This window comes from Tasmannia lanceolata, unplaced genomic scaffold, assembly GCF_043159265.1.
Source record: "Tasmannia lanceolata isolate RefF3 unplaced genomic scaffold, GAP_Taslan_0.1 ptg000025l, whole genome shotgun sequence".
NCBI lineage: Eukaryota > Viridiplantae > Streptophyta > Magnoliopsida > Canellales > Winteraceae > Tasmannia > Tasmannia lanceolata.
In genome coordinates, this window is record NW_027518702.1 from 1,678,021 (window position 1) to 1,705,253 (window position 27,233).

Sequence of the window (27,233 nt, forward strand, 5' to 3'; positions counted from 1 at the left end):
ATAGAGCTCTTCTTGCTAAATGACTGGATATCGAAGAAAAGGATCATAGTTTATGGACAGTTGTTACTACTAGAATGCCAACGAGTTTCCAAAGGGCATTTGATTTAGCGTTAGGATGGTAATAGAGTGAAACCCTGCTATGACAAGTGGTGTATAGATCGTCCCCTCAAGGCTACATTCCCTCACCTATTCAAGGCTACGGTCAATAGAAAAGCAAGCATGGTGGATTCATATGTGGTCACATATGGTGTCACTGCATGGTATTGTGGGAGCCAAAATTGCATGTCTACAGGTATGTTCCATTCCGTAGGAACTTTTTTCACTGGAAGATTAAGATTAAGACAAACCTTATTGAATGCTTGGATGCCTCCTGTTAACAGGTCTTTAGGTCTTTCTTGTAATGTCCAAGGGCATACTTGTCTTTGTACTTCACTCTTTATTATTTATATTACATGAGTGAGGGGGAGAACCCTAACTCAATCTTTTCTCTCACTCTTTACTTTCTCTCTTTTCTCTACCTCTCTCAACATGGTATCAGAGCTCTAGGGCATGAATGTCTCCCGTCTCTGCGACACTTATTCGCGCTGGATGGGTCACAGGCGCGGTGATTCTACAGTCCATGATTACTACAGACAGTTTGTCTCCTATTGCCAGCAGCTGGATGCTCTTATGCCTCTCACCACTGATCTTACCACGGCAGCCAGACAGCGGGATCAGCTCCGTGTTGTTCATTTCCTTGAGGGTCTTGGACCAGAGTTCACTCATCTTCGACAGCACATCCTTGGGTTTGGTACTGTACCCACTCTTTAGGAGGTATTTTTACGAGCTCAGCAGTGTGCACTTGGCATTACTGTTCCTATTCCCGTGGATGTCTCGACTACTGCTGCTTATGGAGCCGCTGACCGCCCTTCCCGAGGAGGAGGCATTTTTGGTCGCGGTCGCGATACTAGCCGAGGCGGACATGGCGGCGGCCGAGAGGGTGGCCGTGGAGGTCGAGCTCCGCCCTATTGTACTCATTGTAGGCGTGAGGGTCACTATCACAAGACATGCTTTGATCTCCATCCTGAGCTGCGTCACACTCCATATCCTCGTCAGGGCCGTACTACACATCTTGCCCTTCCAGATTCGCTTGCTCCTATTGATAGCCCCTCACAAACACCACTGGCTAATCCGAACGATCAGATGGTCGTCTCCCGTGCCGACTATGATGAGCTACAGCGTTTCAGGTCTGCCAGCCGCCCTCCTACTGCTGGTCTTGTTCAGCCAGGTAGTTCTCCTACTTCGTTCCTCTCTAGTTCTAGCTCCTGGATTTTTGATTCGGGAGCATCTCATCACATGACAGGTACCCAGTCATCTTTACATGATTTTCATCATGTTGTTTCACGTTCTATTACTCTTGCTGATGGGAGTACCTCTCCTATCACTGGTGTTGGCAGTTGTTCCCCTTCACCAGGCATTACATTATCATCTGTGCTCTGTGTCCCCAAGTCACCTTTCAGTTTACTTTCTGTTAGTCAATTAACAAAGCATCTTTATTGTTATATCTCATTTTTTCCTTCATATTGTCTTTTTCAGGATCTCTCGACTGGGAGGACGATTGGCTCGGGCCGTGAGGTGGATGGCCTTTATCGTCTCGACTGCACTCTGTCCCATCCGATTCTACATGGCTCGGTTGATGCATATCAGTGGCACTACCATCTAGGTCACCCGTCTATGGAGCGTTTACGCAGGATTCCCTTCGTTCCTTCTTCATCTATTAGGTCTTTTCAGTGTGAGGCCTGTGAACTTGGGAAGCATCATCGTGTGCCATTTCCCTCTAAGACTGTTAGTCGGGCTTCACACCCATTTGCTCTTGTTCATTCTGATGTATGGGGTCTTGCGAGGACTACCTCTTTATTTGGATTTCGCTATTTTGTGGTCTTTATTGATAACTATTCACGTATGACATGGACTTATTTAATAAAAGATCGTTCTAAAGTTTTTTCTGTGTTTCGTGATTTCTATGCTGAAGTTAGTAATCAATTCTCATGTGTTATCCAATGTCTTCGCACTGACAATGCAAAGGAATATTTCTCTTACTCAAATGGTTTTTAGGAATTCCTCTCTTCGCGAGGCATTCTTCATCAGTCCTCATGTGCTCATACCTCTCAGCAGAATAGAGTGGCTGAGAGGAAGCTTCGCTCCTTGTTAGATGGGGCCCGGACACTACTCTTTCAGATGCGGGTCCCTAAGACCTATTGGGCTGATGCTGTACTCACAGCATGCTACCTGGCGAATAGGCTTCCCTCTTCGGTCCTTGGTGGCACCTCTCCGTTCTCGATTCTCCGTCCTACCTCTGACCCTTTCCCTCTTACACCTCGAGTTTTTGGCTGTCTTTGTTTTGTCCACGTTCTTGGGTCAGGATTAGATAAGTTGGATCCTCGGGCCGAACGGTGTATCTTTCTAGGTTACTCTCGGACCCAAAAAGGGTTATCGTTGCTACAGCCCTCACTTGCGACGATCCTTTGTCTCGGCGGATATTACATTCTTTGAGACTTAGTCATTTTTTAGTCCGTCCATCTCGTTGGATCCCTCCCCCTCTACACTTCAGGAGGATTCCTCGCATACTCCTGTTCTTCCTCTTCCGGTTCTCCCTGATCCCATCCCTGTTTCTACACCTCCGGTGTCCAGTTCCTCCCCTACAGTTGATTCCACTGTTATGCCGACGTCAGCGCCTTGTGCAGCCCCTCTACCTCCAACATTAAAGCAGTATCAACGTCGGACCAAATCTGTTGCTCATTCAGCCCCGCCCGAGCCATCATCATCTCAGCCGGAGATCCTCACTTCTGAGGTACATTCTGACTCTTCCATTGCCTCTCGCACTCGGTCTCGCAGTACTGCCCATCCCATTTCCTCTTTTGTGTCTTATGACTTTCTCACCCCTGTATTTCGTAGTTTTGCTTCGTCTTTGACCTCTATTTCTCTACCTAAGACTCTACAGGAGGCACTTGATCATCAAGGCTGGCTGGCAGCTATGGATCTTGAGATGCAGGCCCTTCAGGCCAATCAGACATGGGATTTGGTCCCTCTACCATATGGTGCTCGCCCCGTTGGTTGTCGCTGGGTTTATGCAGTCAAGCACCTTCCTGATGGCACGGTTGAGCGCCTTAAGGCTCGACTTGTTGCCAAAGGGTACACGCAGACATATGGGATTGATTATGGCGAGACTTTTTCACCAGTTGCGAAAATTCCTTCTGTCTGTATCCTGCTATCCCTTGCTGTGAATCATGGCTGGCATCTTCATCAGTTGGATGTAAAGAATGCCTTTCTTCATGGTGATTTGGAGGAAGAGGTCTATATGGAGCAACCTCCTGGATATGTTGCTCAAGGGGAGAGATCTTCTTTTGTTTGCCGTTTGAGAAAATCCATTTATGGTCTCAAACAATCTCTAAGAGCCTGGTTTGGGAAGTTCAGTGCTACACTTATTCGCTTTGGCATGAAGCAGTGCGCAGTTGATCGCTCCGTCTTCAGTTTTCAGTCTCAGGCTGGTTGTGTTCTGTTGATAGTATATGTCGATGATATCATTATCACTGGTAGCGATACAGGTGGCATTCAGAGGCTCAAATCCTTCCTTCAGACAGAGTTCTCTACTAAGGATTTGGGTCGTCTTCGGTATTTCCTGGGCATTGAGGTTGCCTATTCGACTAGGAGTATCTACCTCTCACAGAGGAAGTATGTTCTGGATCTTCTTGATGAGACAGGTTGTTTGGGAGTCAAGCCTGCCTCAACTCCTATGGACCAGAATATGAAATTACTCCCTGAGGAGGGAGTCCTGTTAGAAGATCCAGGGCGATACAGACGGTTAGCTGGTAAGCTCATTTATCTTACTGTTACACGTTCAGATATTACCTTTGCAGTTAGCGCTGTTAGCCAGTATATGAGCTCCTCGCACTTCACACTGGGCTGCTGTACTTCAGATATTGAGATATCTGAAGAGTCGCCAGGTAAAGGGTTGTTATTTCAGAGGCATGGGCACCAGAGAATTGAAGGATACACTGATGCAGACTGGGCAGGATCTCCGGCTGATAGACAGTCTACTACAGGATATTGCACCTTTATTGGAGGTAATCTTGTTTCATGGAGAAGTAAGAAACAAGATGTCGTGTCTAAATCCAGTGCCAAAGCAGAATATAGAGCTATGTCTCATACGAGTGGGGAACTCATGTGGCTACGTTCCTTACTTTCAGAGATTGGATTTCCTCCTTCTCCAGCTCAGTTATACTGTGACAACAAATCCGCCATTTATATTGCCACGAATCCAGTCTTCCATGAGAGGACCAAACATATTGAAGTGGATTGTCATTTCATTAGAGATTTGATTCAGCGAGGCTACATATCTCCCGTGTTTACCAGATCTACAGATCAATTAGCAGACATGTTCACGAAGCCTCTAAGTAGAGCTAAGTTAGTTGATAATTGTAACAAGCTAGGAATGTTAGATATCTACATTCCAGCTTGAGGGGGAGTGTTAACAGGTCTTTAGGTCTTTATTGTAATGCCCAAGGGCATACTTGTCTTTGTACTTCACTCTTTATTATTTATATTACATGAGTGAGGGGGAGAACCCTAACTCAATCTTTTCTCTACCTCTCTCAACACCTCCTACACCAGGCCTTTTGGTAAGGTTAGAAGTATTTGAAAGTGGTACCCCTAGGATTGTTCTCCATGAGATCCCACTCTCACATCACTGAGAGTGTTCGTTGTGATGCCCCCATCCAAATTATGGACCATACAAGCACCTCCTTCAGTTTTGAGCTTCTGTTGCGTGGTGTGCTAAGATAAAAACTATTTACCACCTCATTCACTGAATACATTCATTATTAATAGATGCTCTATTTGTTAGATAAACGTAGATTCGGTGGATTGTCTTTTGATACATTGCGAGATCATTTCTAACATTTGGAGCTTCAAGCTTTCGTTATTTGAGATGCATTGGGTTTTCCCAAGATCGTTGGCCGAGTTTGATTCTTGGCTCCTTTTACCTGTTCGGCAAGAGAGCACATTCTATGGGAAGCTTTGTCTAACAAGGGCTCTTTGGACTATTTGGAAGGAGTGGAGGAGAAAAGTGGTTCTCGGATTGTGTAGATCAATCACGATGATCCATACTTTGGTCTTCAATTTAGTTCTTCTTTGGGTGCGTTTGCAAGGGAGGACGTCTAGAAGCGTAGTAGTAATAAAGGAGCAAATAAATAATGGAGACGATACTCTTTGTCGATGTCTTCGGTTATTTCAAGTTTTCTTAAGTTAGATTTTGATTAGTTTATTTGGGACTTTGATTAGATTTTTAGTTAAATCATTTGTAGTGGAACATTTTATGTTAATGGAATAAGAGTTTGTGGTTTATTTAATATTCATGTAATGGTTTAAAAAAAATAAAATTGATTTTATCAGGTTCTTGCTCGTAGCAACTCGGTTACAGAAATTGAGTCGTTACAAATTACAAGCATTATACAACTCAACTCAACTAAGCCTTTGTCCCAAACTAGTTGGGGCCGGCTAATGAATCCTTTAGAAAATTTAATTACAAGCATCATATAGAAATTTGAAAATCGAATAAAAATTTGATCATTGTATGCTTCCCTAGTCTGATCAAGTGAATAGAAATTTGATGACTCAGTATAATCTATAAAAACTAATGAAAGAAAGTGGAGAGAGAGAGAGAAAGAGAGAGAATAATGTGCTACGCATTTGCGGGATTGCTTGAATGTATTGCTTAGGTAAGTGGGTTTTGCTATTTTGCAGTGGACTTGGAGTTAGGAAGAGAAAAATATACTGCTTCTTCATTGTGGTTAGAGACAGGAATGAATAATGATCAATAGAAGAAATGAGTATCATTTAACTCGGCAGAGGCAGGCTGTTATTCGGTTTAGGGAAGATTGAGTAGTCTGTTGCTATTTAGGAGGCGAATGGAGATTTTCATGTTGCGGGGAGAAGGGGTTCCCAATGCGTTAAAATTACTAAAACACCACACAATCAAAGAGAAGCAAGTAAAGTAAAAATAATCAAGCAGAAACTGAAGAATAAGCCTAGACTTCTATCTATCATAAATGGGCCCGAGTTACAGGCACTCTGTGCCTATATCCTGGCTATATTATTAACTTCTCCCAGTTTGGAGTGTTCTAGTACCGATTTCGTACACAATATTTACTAGCATAAGTTAGCATCATATAGTAACATAAATTCAATATTTACTCTTTCCGATCCATTTGCATAGGTTAAACATTAACTTCTATCATGACAAGGCATGCATAGTTTCATACCTCAATATTTAGGTAGTCGCTGATGGCATGCAGAATGAAATCTATCTCCTCTTCATGTGGCTGTGGAAGGCTGGTTATTGTAGTGCTGGAATCTGTAGTTCCAGCCAATGTTTTACCTCGCCATGGTAGCATAAATACAACACGACCATCTTTGGTTTTGGGAACAATCAAGCCCATGCCTTCGGGAGTGTAATATTCTGGAAGAACCACATGTGCTCCACTGCTTGGACAGATAATATTAGCCACACCATTGTCAGCCATCTTTCTTAAAGCGTCAGAGAAAGGGCCACCAGCATTTACAACAACTTTTGCATGTACATCGAATTCCTTTTCTGTAGAAAAATCACAAATTAGATAGGGCTTGAAATCAGAGCGTAAGTAAAGAGATCAGAGTTTCGAAACACAAATGCGGTCCAAAACACGGCCGAAGCAAATATTGTTCGACTCAGAGTGGTGTGGTGCAGCCAAGTACTGAAGTGGTCAAAACTTGGTAGAGTCGAGGGAATTTTGATTGATTTGGTATGGAAAAAGGCATCAGACAAGAACTGGGCCAAGGTAAAAGGGAGTTGATTTGGGCGAGCCGCCGATTGACACAGGTAGTTTTGAAACAGTGAGAGATAAAGGGTTAGTGTCCAATCAATGAACATTGAGACTTTCAAATTGCTACTCAACTAAATTATTTTACAGCAACAGTGCTAACAACTATGTTCAGAGAGTTGACTAGTATTAGATTTATTTTTTTATTTTTTCGTTACAGTCACAAAGGTTCATCAAAAGAGACGAAATAGAATACACAAGAATATTTTGAAGGCTGAGATTGCCCCACGATTTCCCCACAACAATATTATTTCTAGCCACACCGTCTTTAACAAGAGTATCTAGTCGTTGACACTTTTTTTATTTTTATGTAGGTGATTCTTAATCCAATACATGTGTAGTGTGGATTGGAGTGAGCAACATTGTGGATGAACCGTATCCCCAAAAAACAAACCAATAAGGTGACATCAATCATCTAAACAGATGCCTTTTATCCACTTAATGCCCAAATGAAAACTATTAGTTAACTATTTTTTAAACTATCGATTAGCAGTCCTCTAAAGCCCCTTGATCAGTTGGTCAGGACTCAGGATCACCTAGCTGGTGTGGCTTTTGAGCAATGGCCTGTCAATTGTAGGGCTCAACAGATATGGTCCAAATCGCTTATATGTTTGCCATGTGAACCAGCTTGGAGACAAACAATGAAAAGATAAAAGGTTAACACTAGATACTTACTTTCTCTCCAAATATCTTATACACAGAGTATATGTATATATACTTATGTATGTATGCATGCATGTGTATGTATGTATATATAAGGTATCATACCTGTTAAATTATCTCGTACATGGGCGCCAATGACACAGCCAGAATCCTTATCTTTAAGGAGAGATAACACTTCCGCATGGTTAAGCACCGCCGCACCAGCCAATGCAGCCGTGCAAGCTAATCCAACGTTAAGGCGTGAATCATCCATCTGCCCATCATAATACACCACTCCACCTTTCAAATTCCGCCCATGACATTCTTTTGAAAGAGTCGGAAAAACATCAACAGCTTCCTGTGCAGAGTAATACCGTGATAATCGCAAGATTCGTGGCCCAGCAACCAGATCATAAGCTTTCAATCCTACCCAGTAGTACACTACTTCGAACCAACTAAAACAAGGAGTCATGGTCGGTAAAGCACGGCACATGTGTGGAGCATTTTGAATAATACGATTCCTCTCTTCAAGTGCATGGAAAACCAACTTCAGTTGGCCATAGTCAAGATTGAACACAGCCTTTTCCAGATAGCGTACACCTGTTTGAACATAAACCACACAACAGGCCACAAAATCACTTATTGAGTTTCCTTAAAGAAAAACTGTAAAAGAAAAGAAAAGAAAAGCTGTAGTAAAATTACAAAGTCACACAAGAATTCCTCGGTTGTCATGATAGAAAAGAAAATTTAATATTGAAGGAACATAAATAAAACCTAAGTGTATATGTGGTGATGCCGAAATGAAGAAGATTTGTGTACTCATAACATTGATGGAGGTACCCTAGTAGAACTTATATCTGAAGAATCAATGAAATGTCTTTCAAAATGCTTATCTTTTGACAAAACTACCCAATTTTACAAGAATCAACCTTCAAAGAAAATATCTTATTCAAGTTGTCAAGTGTCTACAAAGGGTTAAAATTTAGTCAATGTGTAGATTGTGCAAGATAACCTAGTTTTAAAGTTCAATTAGAACACATTCAAAACCCGTCGAAATATCAATTTACAAACACATTGACATTTGCAATCGTATCCTACGTTAAGATCGCAAGATTTGGACACCCTACAGTCACAAATTGTTGTAAGTTGCAAAATTTTAAAATTCAGTTGAAATCACACCAACACTCATTGAAATTCTTTGATCTTCAAAATTTAGGTAAAATGTTTAGTCCCTCAATGACAACCTAATTTCTGAAAATCTATTAGATCATAGATTTTTTCATAGAAGTAAGATTTCTTATCTGCATTACCCTTAATTGAGTCAGATTTTTGTTCAAAATGACATTGTATAAGTTAAATTCCAAAGCATTGGATTAGATATGTATCTCTGTACCCCCAGGATCAGAAATCTAGAAATTGGATCAGTGAAAATGGACCATATCCAGAAATTTGAGATTTAAGATTGGAACTAAATGACATACAGACGCACATTTCTGACCGATCACATATGCGAAGATAGTGAAATACAGAAAATACACCTTTGTTCGACATTTCTTTGCAATCCTCTTTAAAATTTTGAGATCGGTTGTTTTTCTTTCAAATTGCTAGCATATCTTACCAAGATTGCAGTAGAATTTGTCATGAATTCGTTTGAATATCAATGGGTCATGTGATTCTGTGCATTTAGCACATTTATCTGAACTCATGTGATTCTGTGCATTTAGCATATTGATCTGAACTCTTGGCATTTAGCACATCGATCTGAACTCTGGGAACTTCGAAACCAGGATCTATGAAAATAGGCTAGAACAGAAGTTATAGTATTTGAGATCATTTTCCTGGAGTTCTAGCGATCACAAATTTCCATGCGACCGCAAGTTTTAGAAAATACAATAAAGTACAAAAAGCAGATCTGACTATTGTTTTTTTCATTTGATTCGATATTTTACTATATTCATTTAGATCATTGTCAAAGTTCTACAGATAAATTGTTAGCTTTTAATTCCAAATTTAATGGAAAGAAGAGATCGATTCTCTAAATTGAGCCTGACATGTGCCTAACACATTATGATCCTGTAACCTGAATGTGAGCCCTTTTATTGGTGGTAGACCTGTGTCTACAAAGTCACTCTTCAGGTTTTACGCCCTATCCTAGGTGGCGACTTTAGGTCAACTTCTGAGAAGTTACAATCCATCTAACTTCTACAAAATGAGATAGAAAATAAGAGAATCGGGTAAGACCTTTTCTTTTCATTTAGCCCATCGCTTCTGGTGGCAGCGCCTACAGTAGCAACTCTGGTGGAGAAGTAATTTGGTTCCGCTTGAAAATATTTGTGAAGTTTTTATTAAATCTGAAACTATCATTTGTAAGTTAGATTACTCTTCGCTTTCCATGTGCTTGGAATGCTTATTTATATGCCTGCTTTGGACCTTAATAAGAAGAGTATGAGCCTCACCTTTCCTGAGATTTTTAGAGAAGAAGCAGGTAGGTGAAGAATATTTTGGTAGAAGGAAAGGATCTTATGGACTTCAAGATGTACTGGTCTTATTACAAAGGGGTTTAAGGAAGTCCTAGTGATAGGTTGAAATCCAGTGACAAGTGTTGATGACTAATCCATTTTGGTTAAGCATTTGTTACTCACTTTTTTTAAAAAAAATTGACATTTTATTAATTCCAAAAGAGTCAGATAGGGACAAGATGTCCCCCAACTGGAGTTACAACGTATGCTTGCACAGAACAATTACAGGACCAAGCTAGGTGGGGACGAAACAATAATAACAGAATCCCGCAGGACCCCTTCTTTGGCCAAGGAGTCTGCTGCTTCAATTGCTAATCTCCTTCTATGTTCTATCCGAGGATTCAGCAACAGTACTAAGTCAACAATTTCTGCGATTAAACCTTGAATCCGCCATGGTCCTTTTGATTTACTTGAGGCCCAGCTTACCACATTGGCTGAATCTCCTTCCACTATTAAATGCCCCACTGCATGCTCGTGGGCCCATTGGAGACCAAAAAGGAGAGCGCTCACTTCGGCTTCATTTGAGTCACATTCCCCTACGGGGCCTGAGTAAGACATAATTAATGTTCCTCTATCATCCCTGGCAAGCCCTCCGATTCCCGCCTTACTTGGGTTTCCGATCGAACTCCCATCAAAATTTAGCTTGAGCCATCCCGAAGGTGGTGGTTTCCATTTAGGCTGAGGCTTTCACCTGATCGCTCTATCCCATAATAGTGACCACGAATTCTGCGGGATATCACTTATGGTGAAGGGAATTTTCTTTTTTGATCTCATCCAGGAGATAATTTCTACTTTGATGTCCAATGATACCCGACTGAGATTTCTGCTTTGCTCCTCAAATATACGGCTATTCCTTTCTTTCCATATATTCCAGACAATGCTGTAGGGAATTGCTCTCCACAACATTCTACCCATGCCACCAAAGGGACCATTGCTCAAGTGTAGAAGCACTTTCCTGATAGAACAAGGACAAACCCATGAGATTCCAAAAGCTTGCATAGCCTTCATCTATAATTGCGAGGAAAAAGGGCAATGGAGCATTAAATGGTCTAATGTTTCCTCAGCTTCCAGGCATAGAACACATCTACTGGTCAGTTGAAACTTTCTTTTTTTCAACTGATAATATGTGTTAATTCGTTTATGTTAACTTACCAACTTCTCCAAAAGCTTAAGCTGTCAGAGAAAGGCGTTATTTAACTTTTATACTTTAACACTCCCCCGCACGTGTGGCCCACTTGGCAAACACGTGGCACAGGTGGTCCCACTTTGGGCTAACCATCGCATGTGGATTTTCGCTATCCGAGAGGTTTGAACTTGAGACCTTTGGTTCTGATATCATGTTAACTAACCAACTTCTCCAAAAGCTTATCCTTTCAGAGAAAGGCGTTATTTATCTTTTATACTTTAACAGTTTATGTGCTACCGTCAGTAGACCCAAAGGCCACCACTCTCGGCGGGGGCAAAGAGTTCCAAATTTTCCTGACTGAGGAACTTCTACCTTTATTGATTGCGGTGAAGAAAGACTTCGCAGAGAAATCCCCATCTGGTTCTTGAGTCCATACTCTCTCGTCATCTTTAAAGTTTGAACAATACATAGTTTGCAACTGACTAAGTAGCTGTTGTAATTCTAAGAGTTCCGCCTCTTTTAAGTCCCTTCTCAATCTTAGGTCCAAGAAACCCCGACCCATGACATTTAGTCTCTCTAGGTAGTTCGCCACCGTTGCTTCTGGATTCGAGGCCATCCGAAATAGTCTCGGATAGGCATCTCTAAGTGGTTTGTCCCCAAACCATATGTCTAACCAGAATCTTACTTTATTTCCTTTTCCAACTTTAAATCGTACCAAAGGCTCAAAAATCTCTTTAGCCGAGCAGATTGACTTTCAAGCTCCAGAGCCATTTCCTGATCGTGGTGCTTTCGCTTGCCAGTCTCCCCATTCCACTCCATATTTGTCCCCCACCACTTTGTGCCACAGAGCTGATTTTTCATTTCCGAATCTCCATAACCATTTGCCTAAAAGCGACGTGTTGCGCCTTTGATTTTTCCAATTCCCAGCCCTCCATTCTTTTTCAGATTGGTAACTCTTTTCCAGTTCAGCAAGTGTTTTCCCTTCTTGCTTTTGCCATCGCCTTCCCAGGGGAAATCGCGCTGCAGCTTTTCAATTCTCAAGGCCACCTTCATTGGAACTTTAAAGAGTGACATGAAGTAGACTGGCATGTTAGCCAGGGCGACTTTTATCAACGTGATCCGGCCACCCAAAGAGATGTATTTCTTTTTCCATGTTGCTAATTTCCGCTCTATTCTTTCTATAACTGGGTCCCATTGGGCTGCTGAAGGGATCCCAAAACCCAGAGGCAAACCAAGGTAAGTGATAGGGAATTGGCCGGCTTCACATCCTGCAAACCGCTCGTACTTTTGCACCGTCTCCTAGTCTACATTGATTCCTGCTTACTTTTGCCAAAATTAATTTTCAGACCAAAGGTTAACTCGAACAATCTGAAGATACACCTGACATATGACACCACTGATTCCTCATTTTTTTTATAAAAATCAAGGTATCGTCTGCAAACTGAAGATGAGTGATTTCTTCACCATAGGTTCCCGCTCTCAACCCTTGGATGAGGCCCAAACTTCTTGCCTTGGAGATCATTAAGCTCAAAGCTTCCACCACCATTATAAATAAATATGGGGCTGGAGGGTCACCTTGACGCAGGCCTCTTGAGCTTCTAAAATATCCTTCCGCAGATCCGTTGATTAAGTTAGAGAAATTATTCGCTGAGACCACCGCCTTAGACCATTTTCTCCATCAAGGCCCAAACCCCATATGACGCTGGATATCATCTAGAACATCCAAATCTACATGATCGTAGGCTTTTTCAATGTCGACTTTCAGTATCAAACCTGCCTTTTTATCTCGTTTGACAGAGTCTATGACTTCATTAGCGATGAGAACTCCATCTAAAATTTGTCTTGAGTCTACAAAGGCCCTTGGAATTGTGATATGATACCACCCGTTACAGCTTTAACCTTCTAGCCAAAATTTTAGATACAATTTTCGCCAAGCTGTGAATGAGGCTTATCGGGCGGAATTCTTCAATTCCAATGACACCTTCTGTTAAAGCATAAAAGATAAATAACGCCTTTCTCCAACAGCTTAAGCTTTTGGAGAAGATGGTAAGTTAACATGGTATCAGAGCCAAAGGTCTCGTGTTCAAACCTCCCGGATAGTAAAAATTCACATGCGATGGTTGGCCCAAAGTGGGACCACATGTGTGCCACGTATTTGCCAAGTGGGCCACAAGTGCCGGGGAGTGTTAAAGTATAAAAGATAAATAACGCCTTTCTCCAACAGCTTAAGCTTTTGGAGAAGATGGTAAGTTAACACCTTCTTTCTTCAGGATGAAGGCTATAAAGGTTGATTTAGCTGCTTCACTAAGTATACCTCTCCCCTGGAACTCCAAAATGAATGCCATGATATCGACTCTCATTATCTTCCAGTATTTCTGAAGAAAATCCATCGGGAAACCATCAGGACCTGGAGCTTTGTTTTTTTGCATCGAGAAAATTGCACTCTCCACTTCCTCTTCAGAGAAGTCTCTGCTGTACTGATGGTTCGAAATTGTAGGCCTTCTATTTTTGGGCGCTAGCTTACCTTCTTTGTATATAGGGTAGTGTAGTATTGTATCATCTTCTCTTTGATCACTTAATCATCTTCGTGGGTTGTTCTAAAGAATCGTTGTTGTCCGTTCTAATATCCCAATTTCCCTCTTAGTGATTGGTCATGTGGCCACTATGGCAATGGCATTTCCATGAGTAAGGAACCAACCTTTCTAAGAGTTGGATTCATATGGCTAGCTAGCTTCAAAGGCCTCTCCCCTTCCAACCCTCGAATGTCCCTCAGCTTTTTATCGTGACTTCCATCCTGTGATAAGTTCCCTCTCATAGTGGTTTGGAGATTTTTTGTTTTTTCTTTGGTTGGAGATGGGTGCCCTTCCACCAATGGTTGAATTTAGGCAACAATGGATACTTTCCTATGGCAATGAGAGAATTAAAGTAATGTGGACTGACTCTCCTTTTTTTCCATCCGACAAGACCTTTCCATGAGGACATTTGCAGATCATTGGAGAAATCTACTATGACATGACTTTAATCATTAGTTGGACTAGATGATCATGTGCACAGAACTATTAAGCTGAACTTAGATGGTTGTAGTATGGGGATTCATGTACCAATGAGACTGTGTTAGTTACCTAAGCAGGAAAGACTGATAAGACTGAATGATGATCATCTCATCCAATGTAAGGTTTGGAAGGTGATACAATCAGAACGTGCCACAATCCATGGTATGATGATCATCTCATTAAGAAGTTGTTCCCCCGGTTGTTCATTCTGACAACGTATAATGATGTGAATATCTAGGACAGTTATTCCTTCGAGGGAGGAATCCTATCCATATGCAATCCCTTCAGAAGGAATTTCTTCAAGCTCAAGATTGATATGATCAATGACATCAGGACTAAGCCGGATGTTGTGTACATTAGAGGCCATAAGTAGGATCATTGGATTTGGAGATGGTTCATCCTGGGAGCTTTCTTGGAGAAGTTCTTCTACTCTTACTTGACGGGCGAGTAAAGTAAAATAGCCTCAGCTTATGGAGTATATACTGTGGGCCATTCTTGCCCGTTGAGGATCATGCCATGTTGCTAGACTGCATGTCATGATAATAACTATTCTGTGGATAATTTGATTCACCAGAGAGTGATCATTTTAACCACTGTAATGTGTGTTGCTGATGAGGAGTTTGTGGATCACCTTCTGATTCATTGCCAGATTGTCAGCCAAATGTGGAGTGTTTAGTGGCTGAGCTGGATGATGCTTGAGCTTTCTCTCTATGGATGGCTAGGGGGAAGCTTCTTTGGAATCTCTATCTCCCGGCTAGAGGAATTTCTTCAAGTACAAGATTGATATGATGGGCAACATCAGGACTAAGCCGAATATGGTGTACAGTAGAGGCCATGGGAGAACCATTGGATTTGGAGATGGTCCACCTCAGTAGCTTTCTTGGTAAACATGGTTTTAAACTTCCAAGAAACGAAATGAGGGAAATGTTTCCGTTTCCATGCCCACCGAAATGCACAGCAAAAACAAAATGTATACCGAAGTCAAAACCTTACTGTATTAGTATATGCCATATCTATGTGTTATATAATTATAATTATATGAATTGCACGTAGTGGGTTGTGCATGTATTGTGCATAAAAAATTCTAAGTAATACATGTGAAATGTGGAATATATAGAATTTTAGACATGCAGGACAAAGCATGTCACTAGGTGTTTGATGTTGTTAAATCATTATAGATCGTTGTCTTACTTGTGTGATGGTTTCTAAGTGTGCATTTGTGCTTACTCTATCATTTCTTAAAGTTTCATCTTAAAATTTAATCATTTGGATATGGTTTCATACATTTTTGTGATTTTACCGGATTTCCACCAAAATTTCCATCCAAAACTGAAATTTAAAACCTTGTCGGTGAAGTCTTCTACTCTTACTTATTTTTTATGACAATTCTACTCTTAATTAACGAGCAAATGAAGTAAAATAGCCTCAGACTATAGACTACTGGCCATTCCTGCCCCTTGAGGATTATGGCTTTTTGTTGGACAGCATGTCATTGATAATAACCTTATCGTGGATCATTTGATTAACTTGAGCAGGATCATTTCAACCACCACACTGTGTTGCTGATGAGGAGTTTGTGGATCAACTTAAAATTCATTGCCTGATTGACATGCATATGTGGATTGTTTGATGTGGGTGAAGTCATGCCTAGATCAATGGCTGAGTTGGTTGATGCTTGGGCTCTCTTTATAGATGGCTAAGGGAAAGTGTCTTCGGAGTCTGTATTTCCTGGCTATCTTCTAAATTCTATGGAGGGAAAGGAACAAGAGCGCGCTTCATATTCATATTAAAACTATCAACTTGCTTAAGCATGACATGTTTACCCTCATTATCCAATCGGCGATTAGAACTAAGCTATTCACCAACATCTCAAGCATAGAGTTGAGGAGGAACGGGACATTTTGGAGGTCAAAGGTGTGGGAAGTGATATCCCTCCCCCACTTGATTGTCCCCACTCCCCTCCATCCCACAGGCTATGTCAAGCTAAACTTTGGATGGTCTAATATATGGGAGCCTGAGGCTAGATGGTGTTGGGGATATTTTATTTATCGTGTGGGTATGGTCAAGCTTGCTTACTTGTTGCAAAAAGACTCCAATGAAGACGAGGTGGCGCTGAGGTGTCAGGTTTTGTAACCCTAGCTAGCATACGGGATAATCTAATAGTGGAAGGTGACTAAGGAATGTGATCTAGTGGGTTCAGGATAAAGTGGCTATGGCTCCATGGCTTTAACTTCTAAATTTCCACCGAAACCCAAAACAACCAAAATGTTTCCATTTCCAACCCCTCCAAAGTGCATGCTAAACCCGAAACGCATACCGAAACCAAAAATCACGAGTGTATTTGTAGGATACCATAATATTAGTGTTTCATGATTATATTTATATGAATTGAATGTGAATTGTATTTATATGAATTACATGTGAATTATATGAATTATCCAACATGTGTGAAGATCATGTTACTAAGTGTTTGATATTGTTAAACCACTATGCGATGATTGTCTTGCTTATTTGATAGTTTGCAAGTGTTTCCATACGTTGCGTGATTTTATAGAATTTCCACTGAATTTTCAGCTGAAACTGAAACGTTTTTATTTCCATGGTGACTGAAACCAAAACCGAAATTTAAACTTTGGTATGGCGCTTTGTGTCATCCATTGGCTAGTTATGCAACTTGTTGTTTTTCAAAACCCTATCGATTTGCTAATGAGGAGATCGACTCCCTAACTAAAGGAGGGGTGACCAGATCTTCCATGGTGTTCTCTCATGTGTACCCAATTGAGTCAACCTCTCACAGGCCTTTCGTTTTCACAGCGGACAAACTTGTGCGGTGTTGTGACCCAACATATGCATATGCTAAGGCTAGTCTTTTCAACTGCAAGGCTCTGAAGGCCCTACATGCCCAACACCCCTTGATGCTTCACTTGTGCAAACAATCTCTGAGCGGTTCAATAGGCTATTAGGCTTAGATCTTGCTACGCACCTCTTGATACTTCGGTCACGACCTCCAAGTCTTTCATGAAGCTACAAAACTTAGCCTTTCCGTGTCCAACTATGAACCCACTCTCATGATCTTAGGTTCTGGTCTTTTGTTGTAGTCTCCGCTTATGACCAGATTGGTCTGAGCATTTTTGTTGCACCTTTTTGTAGACTTCCCTTGGTAATTTTGGAAGAAGAAAATAATATTGGAAACAAGAAAGATAAGACAGAAACAAAACTAATGTGAATAGCACTCTCTTGCTATGTGGAAACGTAAATAGGCACTAAAAAAAAACGTTGAAGCTCTCTAACTTTATTCACGTTCACATCCCTTTATATTTACACCATGTAGTGTTTTAGATAAAATCAAATTCTAGCAATCCTAGAAAAAAACAAATCCTTCTACTAAAGCTATTGAAAGCCCTAAATTAATAAAACTCTTCTTAAAACCTATCCCACCGTCTTTACAATAAAACAAAAAAATAAAGGGCTCCAAAAAAACTAGAGTCGGTAGTGGATATGTTCACAATTCTCCCCCTCAACATCGACTCACCAAACTATTCAAATCCATCGGCCCGGCCCCTCCGACGCCGTGCATGAATCAGTGATGACCTTAGTTATCAATTCTGTTCCGTTCCGGCCGGAACGCACCGGAATTCCGGATTCCGGAACGGAATGCCTATATTTTCCGTTCCGGTCCGGATTCCGGTCCGTTCCGGTCATTCCGGTCCGTTCCGGTCATTCCGGCCGGAATGGGCGAAACCCCCTATTCCGGCCGGAATGGGGTTGGAAAGTTGGAAAAAATTAAAAAAATTCAAAACAAATCCAAAAAATTACAGAAATGCCCGTATGGCTGTTGGGGAGTGTATTTTACATATTTACCCTCGTTTTATGACCGTGGAGGTGCTGTTTGGAGGGCTATTTTCGTCTTTTTGCAAAAAATTCAAAAAAGATTCAAAAAATTCCCAAAAATTCCCCTCGTCGGAATGGAACAAAAATTCCAAAAAATTCACCATACCCACTGAATTTTTTTTCATATTTTTAACTTTTTTTTTGTAAAATTCCCCTCGCCGGAGCGGAACGGAAAGTTTCGAACGAAACGCCGAACGAAACGGCCGAAACACCGAAACGTTCCGTTCCAGTAGCCAAAACGGAACGGCGACCGAAACGGAATTTATAACTAAGGTGATGACTCTAGCACTCCCCTTCAGCGTTAACTCTCCACAAGCCACACTAGGTTCCTTCCGAGAAAATTTCCGCGATCTATCAATTTGCCACTCCTTGACACGTTTTGTATCTTCAAAAAATATCGAATCCTCCATCTTACAAAAACAAGCCAAATTTGCGAACTTCGGATTCGCCTTTGGAATATGTGTCGATCTCTGTAGTTTAGATACACTAAACTCACGCTCTTCAAAATCTTCAAGTTGCGATGGTCGCAACTCTTCTGGTGAAGCTAGAACATCTTTTTCACGCGACGGACTTTTTCCATTCATCCATGGACTAGAGCTCTTGCTCATTGAACTGCCATTTTGTGGGGTTGCCGTCGAACTTGACATTGCGCCTCCTGTTCTGATTCTAACACATCTCCATCCATCTGTGAGAGATCAACTGTGCTTTTCACCCTTTGGATCGAATCTGGATTTGCTACACCATGATTTTCCTGTTGTAACACAATCGAATCCAATCTCTCTTTCAAATTACCAATCAAATCTATTGAGTCCAGAATTGCGGTGTTTTCCACGGACCACCAAGATGACGTTTCATCGAACACCACATCTCTTGACACATAGACCCTTTTCGTACATGGATCCAAGCAATTCTTGGAAAAGGGTTATGTTCCCGGACCCGTCCCGGTGCCAGGTGATCAGTGCTTTGGGTGAGGTTCTTTTAAAGAAAAAAGAAAGAAAAAAGATTGGGTTGAGGTCTAGATTGCTTATTTTCTATTTCTTTTCTTAATTGATGTTTAGAACATGACTCAAACTGCCGCTTTCTCCATCTTTGTCCTCATTTGCTTTGGCACAAGCACATAGCAAACACAACCAAACACTTTAAAGTGTCTAACCGACAGCCTTTTCCGGTGAGCTTTTGATAAGGCGACTCACAACCAAGTCGTTGTTGCGGAAGACGATTAGTTACATACATGGCCGCGCGTATACACTCCGCCTAATATTGAGGACGAACATTCCTCCCATGTAACATACTCCGGCATGTCTCAACTAAGTGCCTGTTCTTTCTTTCCACAACTCCGTTCTACTGTGGAGTTTCTAGACAAGTGAATTGTCTTTTTATTTTGTGATCCCTCAAATAGGTGGAAAGAATCTGAGAAGCGTATTCTCCACCATTATCGGTTCTCAAACAACCGATCTTAAATCTCGTTTCAACTTCTACACGTGAACGGAAATCTTTGATCTTTTCAAAGACTTCAGATTTCTCCTGTAGACAATACACCCACACATATCTCGAAAAATCATCAACAAATATAAGAAAATAACGGTTCCCACTTACAGACTTCTGCTTCATTGGACCGCATACATCGGAGTGAACCAACTCCAATGGTCGTTTTGAGGGAAACTCTGATCGAGGAAAAGGTTGACGGTGTGCTTTTCCAAACTGACATCCAACACAAACCGTATCTCCCCCGTTCTCGAGAAGTGGTAAACCTCTGACAAGGTTTCGTTTCGCCATAATTTTTAACTTGTCATATGCGACATGAGCAAGGCGTGCATGCCACAATTCTAGAGTTTCATTACGGCGAGTTTTATCAACATAAGTTGTTTCTGCTGATAATACATACATCGTCTCCATCCATTTCCCACGCATGATCGGATTGCCAGAAACATCCACTTTCTCGAACACCTTTACATCATCAAGTCCAAATAGCACATATCTGCCTGCTGATGTGATTTGCGCCACCGATACTAGATTCTTCGCCATACCCGGTACATGATACACATCTTTGAGGATGTTGTTAGAATATGTGGGATCCAACGGTTGGATTGGGTTAAGATCTCACCGTTGGATCATCTTGGAGGTAGATTGGGTAAGTGGCTAAATGAAGCAACTAGATAAATTAGCCAAGTGGATTAGAAGAGGCAAGCAAGAGAGATTAGGAAAGTAGATTTAATTAGGTTAGATTAGAATATTCTGGTATTATCTCTTTCCATAGTTGTCTTGATTTATTTCTATGTTTATTATGTAAGTGCTCTATAAAAGCACCAATGGATTCTCTTTGTAACTATCCAAGATTAATATAATTTTCTATTATTTTACATGGTATCAGAGCAATTCGGTCCTAAGGTGCCTTGACCGCGAAGTTTGCTACACCGTTTTCCGGCGAACGGCCGATCTAGCCGTCCACCGGGCCTCCTACAATCTCCCACGCCGGACCTCCATCTCTCACCAAACGGCCATATGCTCTCTGTGTTCTTTTGCTTGTTCCCCTTCATTCTAATCTTAGACAGGGTGATTCTCTTGGTTCCGCGTAGGAAATGGTCATGCTCTCTCTGTCATGGCGGATGAGAATAGTTTCTCTTGGGTTTCATAATCCCAACTCCCATCTTGCAAATCCCATCTTTTATAAACCTTCTTACTATTGCCCTATGTTTTAAAAGTTACGTGTTGTCGCCTAATTTGTCATTAAAATCTTCTGATGTTTGTTGCCGCGTGTCATTCATTGCCGCCCATCTCTTTGTTTTTTTTTTTTATCTTTGTTGCCTATTCCGGCATTGGTCCATAGTGACCCATCTCTTGCCCATTCCGGCATTGGTCCATAGTGACCCATCTCTTGCCCATTGCGGCATTGGTGCATAGTGACCCATTCTTACTCACCCATTGAGGCTTGAGTATCATCTAGTCCTATTGAGGCTATGATTTATTGGCTTTTAAGCCCTCTTCGTGACTCATCAACAAGCGGCATCTTCTTTGGCAACCATCATCAATGATCATTGGCAGCAACATCACTCTTCATCAACGGATCTTCATCATAGACTTTTGGAAGTGTGCATCAAATCGGTTGATTTTGATTACATTTGTAATTTGCGGAATTATATTGCATTGGGAATTTTTTCATTATTGTCAAACGTAACGTATATCGATTTTCAATCCATATACGTTTGAGGGGGCATGTTAGAATATGTGGGATCCAACGGTTGGATTGGGTTAAGATCTCACCGTTGGATCATCTTGGAGGTAGATTGGGTAAGTGGCTAAATGAAGCAACTAGATAAATTAGCCAAGTGGATTAGAAGAGGCAAGCAAGAGAGATTAGGAAAGTAGATTTAATTAGGTTAGATTAGAATATTCTGGTATTATCTCTTTCCATAGTTGTCTTGATTTATTTCTATGTTTATTATGTAAGTGCTCTATAAAAGCACCAATGGATTCTCTTTGTAATTATCCAAGATTAATATAATTTTCTATTATTTTACAGATGTTATTTCCCTCATCACACCATGAGGTAACCGTCACATCACCCACATCCTTTACAGCATTGACAGAATTATCCGTCGTGATAACTGCATGATTTCCATCATATTTTCGCAACCGCATAAACTTATTTCGATTTCCAGTCATGTGATATGAACATCCAAAATCAATCAACCAATCGTTCTCGCAGTCAATAGTCTTCTTTCCAGAAGAATTTGTTGCACACACTTGACTTTTCACAATAGGAGATTCTGCAACATTCAGTGCAAAAGAAATCTCCCCCTCAAAGTCAAATTCCGTAGCAGTCTCTTCCACTGCCACATCACATGCAAAAGAAGCTTGCATGTCTCATTCACGATCGTCATCATCCTCTTTGTCTTTGGATTCGACGATAAAATTCCTATCACCGGTCTCAATCTTAGCCCGACAATTTCTTCTAATATGACCAGGCTTCCCACATCCATAACAATAAAAATCACGTTTTTCTTGTGATTTTTCATTGTTATTAACCCGATCACCTTTCTTATCGTCATCCTTTCGCTTCTTATTTTTCTGCCACTTATGTTTGCTATTCACCGCAAGCGCTTCCTCACCTTCTTTCACAGACAATCCGGCCATTTGCCTTGCCAAGATCTCTTGATTAATCAAGAGATTCTCCAACTCCAGGAGAGATGGTTGAGTTGGCCAACCACGTATAGCGGTGATAAATCCGCTAAACTCAGGCCTAAAGCCACGGATAATCATTCTCCGCACATGGCTTTCACTAATCTTAGACTCCTCGTCTAATTGAGATATCTCATTACACAAGTTTTTAGCTTTCAAAAAATAATCAGAAACAGATAAATTACCTTGTGTTAATGAGCCGATCTTGTACTCCAAGAACTGCAACCGTGCATCGTTCGCTCGTGAAAAGAGAGATGAGAATGCCTCCCACGCTTCTTTCGGAGTTTTCGCATCTCTAATATGCTTAATCAACTCCTTCTGTATTGACGCCTTCAATAAGTCAACGCTTTTCCGGCACGGATCTTCCACTTCCGTAACGTATCCGCTCCCTCTTCTGGTAACTCGGTGTCGTTGCTATTCACTATCTCCCATAAATCAAGGCCTTGAAGATACGACTCCAAGCACGACTTCGAATAGGTGTAATAGGTATTGTTGAGCTTTTCGATCCCCGCCAACATACCAACACTTTCCGCCATCTCTTCTTCCAACCTCGATATCACCTCGAAGCAACCAAAGAACAAATCGGTATTCCCACTTCGATATCCGCTCGAGGCAAATCCAAGAACAAACCGGTATTCTGATTGAACACTTGCTCTGATACCACTTGTAGACTTCCTTTGGTAATTTTAGAAGAAGAAAATAATATTGGAAACAAGAGAGATAAGACAGAAACAAAACTAATGTAAATAGCACTCTCTTGTTATGTGGAAACGTAAATAGGCACTAAAAAAACATTGAAGCTCTCTAACTTTATTCACGTTCACATCCCTTTATATTTACACCATGTAGTGTTTTAGATAAAATCAAATTCTAGCAATCCTAGATAAAAACAAATCCTTCTACTAAAGCTATTGAAAGCCCTAAACTAATAAAACTCTTCTTAAAACCTATCCCACCGTCTTTACAATAAAACAAAAAAAATAAAGGACTCCAAAAAACTAGAGTCGGTGGTGGGTATGTTCGCACTCTTTTCTTTTTCTTTCTAATAAAATTTGTTACCAATAAAAAAAGTCTATAGGAAGAAGTGCGGTTGTTTGGCATTGACCGTGGCTCCCACAATGGTGTTCTCCGGCTATCAAACAGAGTGGCATCTCTTGAATAACCTAGTCTTTATCAAAAGTTCTACACCTAATTGAGGGTTAGGGGAGTTCGAGATCCGTCATACATTTATGGAAGCAACAAGAAAGTTATTTCTACCAATAAGTAAATACTAAAAAAAAAGACTTGAGCTATAGAAATTAAAAACCTTCCTCAGACTATGAATAAAGTGATTCATAATATGAAAATAATCATTTTCCCCATCTATGAATAAAGGAAAATGTAAAATAGAAAATGAAATGTAATGGAGGAAACAAACAGTAAAACTAAGAATTCATTGTCTTCTATAAGATTAAGCCCAAAAAATATCATAACATCCCTAAAATAAGGAAAATTGAATAGAAAACGCTAAAAAGAACAAAGCTTATATACCTCCATGAAGCAACTTGGTAGATCTTGATGATGTACCCGACGAAAAATCCTCTCTTTCCACAAGCCCCACCCGAAGCCCACGACTTGCAGCATCAAGCGCCACTCCTGACCCGGTTGCGCCACCCCCAATCACAAGCAAATCAAAAGGCTTATCCGAACTGCTCCCAGACAACACAGCCTCCTGTTCTTCTCTGCTTGGAAGAATTCCATTCGTCGATATAATTTTCTCCTTCACCAATTCAACACCAGAATTGTCTCTTGCAAAAGCATTCCTATTATAGAACTCTAGTTTAGCAACAAATACTGCAGCCACAGCTCCCAATATGGCCCGCCGACGCATTGCACACTAAGAACAGCAGCTCTCAGCCTAAAGGTCAATCTATCACCTGTTAAAGCTTCAAATGTTAGCTTTATAGTATTGAAAGAACCACATATTTGAATTGAGACAGATTTCTTTTGATTTCTAAAGAACTTCAGTATAAAAAACCTACCTGAATAAATAAATCAGTTGCCGAGTATATATAAAAAAGCTTAACGATTTCGAAACTTTGATGATCTAGTAGAAAGGAGTAACTGATATGATATCTAAGATGTAAAGAACAAACATTTCAAATCAGCGATTACGTTGATAATTTTGAAAAGGTAGCCAGAAAAATCAGAGAAGAAGATCAAAGATGGAAAAAAAACGCACTTCTCTAGGTATCGCGGATTTCAAAAGCCAATGAGAAGCAGATCCAGATACAACAAAAGAGATGAAAACAAATAGGAAACGAAAAATCTAGGCGAAAAAGAGGCAGATCAGAAAAACAAGCGGCAAACAAACTGATAATTATAATAGAATGCTGAGAAAAATGAGTCTAAAACCGATGATCTGATCACAACAGCAAAATCTGATATTAAAAATGAGAAAATTACAACAAATTCTCTACAAAGATTTAGAAATTAAGATCTGATGGTGGAGGCCGAAAATGAGAAACAATTTCTCTTGAATACAATGAAAAGGACTCGAAAATGGATGAAACGAACAAGAAGCGAATCCTTAATAATGCTAAGAAAATAAGTTAAAAATTGGGGAGATGATCGAGATCATATGCTGGAGATGAAAAATGGAAATAATCTTATAAAGTGCTGGGAAGATGAATGGAAAAGCTGTAGAATTGAAAAAGTAGTTAGAGTTTTACAGCTGTTCCTATAAATAGCAAAAAGATGAGAAACGATTGAGCTTCCAATCACGAGGAATCCGTTCATATCTGCACGACACGAGAGAGAGAGAGAGAGAGAGAGAGAGCTCTGAAAATAGATGCAGAGAGAGAGATATGGAGGTCTGAAAATAGGTATGGGGGTGACGACATAGGCTCTGAGCGGGTAAAACGGAGAAACAGACATGAAGGGGAACGCACTCTATCCCGCTTTCTCTCGGGAATAATTAGTAAAGAGGATTTAAATTTCCTACATTTTGAATCAGTGTTTAAAAACTCGTTGACTCGACTGAGAACTCACTCTCGTCGACTCAATTTTACCTGTTGTGTTCCGTTTTGCAATGCATCCGCATTCTAGGGCTGGCAATTTCACCCGAAAAAGAGGGGATCCGCCCCGCCTCGCCCCGTTTGGGGCGGGGATTCCCCGATTTGATAGGGGAAGGGGAAGGGGAATTTAAAAATTCCCCGGTGCGGGGAGGGGAAGGGGAAGGGGATGTAGTTGTCCCCTCCCCGCCCCTCCCCGCTCGCCCCGTTAATCAATGTCATTTTTTTTGTATATTTTTAAGTGTTTTTTTTTTAGGAAAACTACTAGAAACTCTGTGGATCGGCTACAAGATTTTCCCAAACATAAACTTAGCTTGTCTTTTCCTTTTAATTAGCTTCTGAGAGCATTTTGGGAACTATAATAACCTTTTGACAGATGTTGAAATAATAAAGACAAGCTGAGTGTATGCCATTATCAAAAAATCGTAGTGCCAACATCGGTGGCGAAAATAAATTAATAAAATAATAAATTGAATTTTTATTTTGGTTAAGTACTTAGGGTTTCTTTAATTCCTCCCCACGAAAGAAACATTGCTAAGGTTAGGGACACAGTTCACTTTTTGCATTTTGGTGATTCCCAAGCCTCTGAACATTGCTCAGGCATCTATTTGGGTTTATAACGCCTGTTGGTGCGACTGCTGCGAGGGCACTCAAGAGTCAAGTCAGTACTTCAAGAGATTTTGCTATCTTTTGAAGAGTAAGAAATATATCTCCTTCGTTTACAAGTATGTTAGTTTATAACATTTTTATATATTGAAATTGCATCAAGTTGATTAAGGACACCCATCATCAGTGTATCAATGACTAAAGAGGGGGTGATGTTGGAGTGGGGCGGGGCGGGGATTTTGTCCCCAAAGGATGCGGGGAGGGGAAGGGGATTAGATATTCCCCGCGGGGGAGGGGAAGGGGATTCCCCACCATCCCCGCAAAGGGGAAGGGAAGGGGAGGGGGGAAATTCCCCGCAAAGGGGAAAGGGTAGGGGACCCCAACATCCGGCCCCGACCCGCCCCGTTGCCAGCCCTACCGCATTCTGCGTTTTCCCCGTGAATAAAAACTCTTTAACTCTTCCGAGTTATGACCGCGTCAACTGTGTTCTTGAGCAGTGTCCGCGCCGAGTCGACAAGAATTTTTCTTCACCGCGTTCCGCGTTACATCCACATTTTTAAACAATGTTTCCAATCGCTTGGGCCCATTGTTGAGGATTCTTAGGAGCCATCTCCACCATTGATCACACAGTCCCAGTATTACGTGGATTGGATGATTCTAGCCGTCCGATTAATATAGTTTTGCTCCTTTTACATGGATAGGCTGAGAGTACACCGTGAGTCCGTGACACTCCTAGAGAAAGTCGTTTTAACACTCCTTCCTGAAATATGCCGCCAAATAAATACGGTTGAGTACATATCCAACGACCTTGATCCATCAAGCTTCATTTAGGGTTCATTAAGGAGAATCTAAACCGTTGATTTTTGTGGTCGTTATCTTACACATGAGATGCTTGCTCGAGATGGAACTTCGACCAAGTAGGTCACCTGATTATTTTCTACAAGATCAACGGTCTTGATTTTACGTACATACTCATCTATGCCAAAAAAAAACAAGATTTGTCTTTCACCACCGATCATAAAAGTGACTTTCTGCTTTCAATTACAGAACACTAATTGGATGGCTGAGATTGTAATTGCACATTGGATCTAAAGTTAGTCTATCTGGAATGTCCACATAGTGGGCCCCACTTAAGTCATTTTTTTTGGTAGGCTAGCTGAATTGAACCTCTGACCTCAGAGTTGAAGAACAACAACCCCGCCGCGGCCCCTATAGCAATCTGGTTAGGGCCCGCCAAGTGGTCAATCTAGATTGGATGATGAAAACCA

General features: G+C 41.0%; 1 protein-coding gene across 4 annotated transcripts in view; it reads right to left on the bottom strand.

The window, feature by feature from the left end:
* Positions 1-25,240, bottom strand: part of LOC143857768 (glycerol-3-phosphate dehydrogenase SDP6, mitochondrial-like) — a 42,485-nt gene extending 17,245 nt beyond the window's left edge. Inside the window, exons 1-5 of one of the 4 annotated variants that reach the window (XM_077368241.1) lie at positions 25,018-25,240; positions 24,328-24,421; positions 23,837-24,222; positions 7,665-8,138; positions 6,300-6,631 (exon numbers count right to left, since the gene is read on the bottom strand). In XM_077368241.1, the coding sequence (XP_077224356.1) occupies positions 6,300-6,631; positions 7,665-8,138; positions 23,837-24,176 (1,146 nt within the window). In that variant the 5' untranslated portion in view covers positions 24,177-24,222; positions 24,328-24,421; positions 25,018-25,240. Of the gene's footprint in view, positions 1-6,299; positions 6,632-7,664; positions 8,139-23,836; positions 24,223-24,327 lie in introns of all 4 variants that reach the window. The other 3 variants (XM_077368240.1, XM_077368242.1, XM_077368239.1) reach the window with 3 other exon arrangements.
* Positions 25,241-27,233: the final 1,993 nt, after the last annotated feature.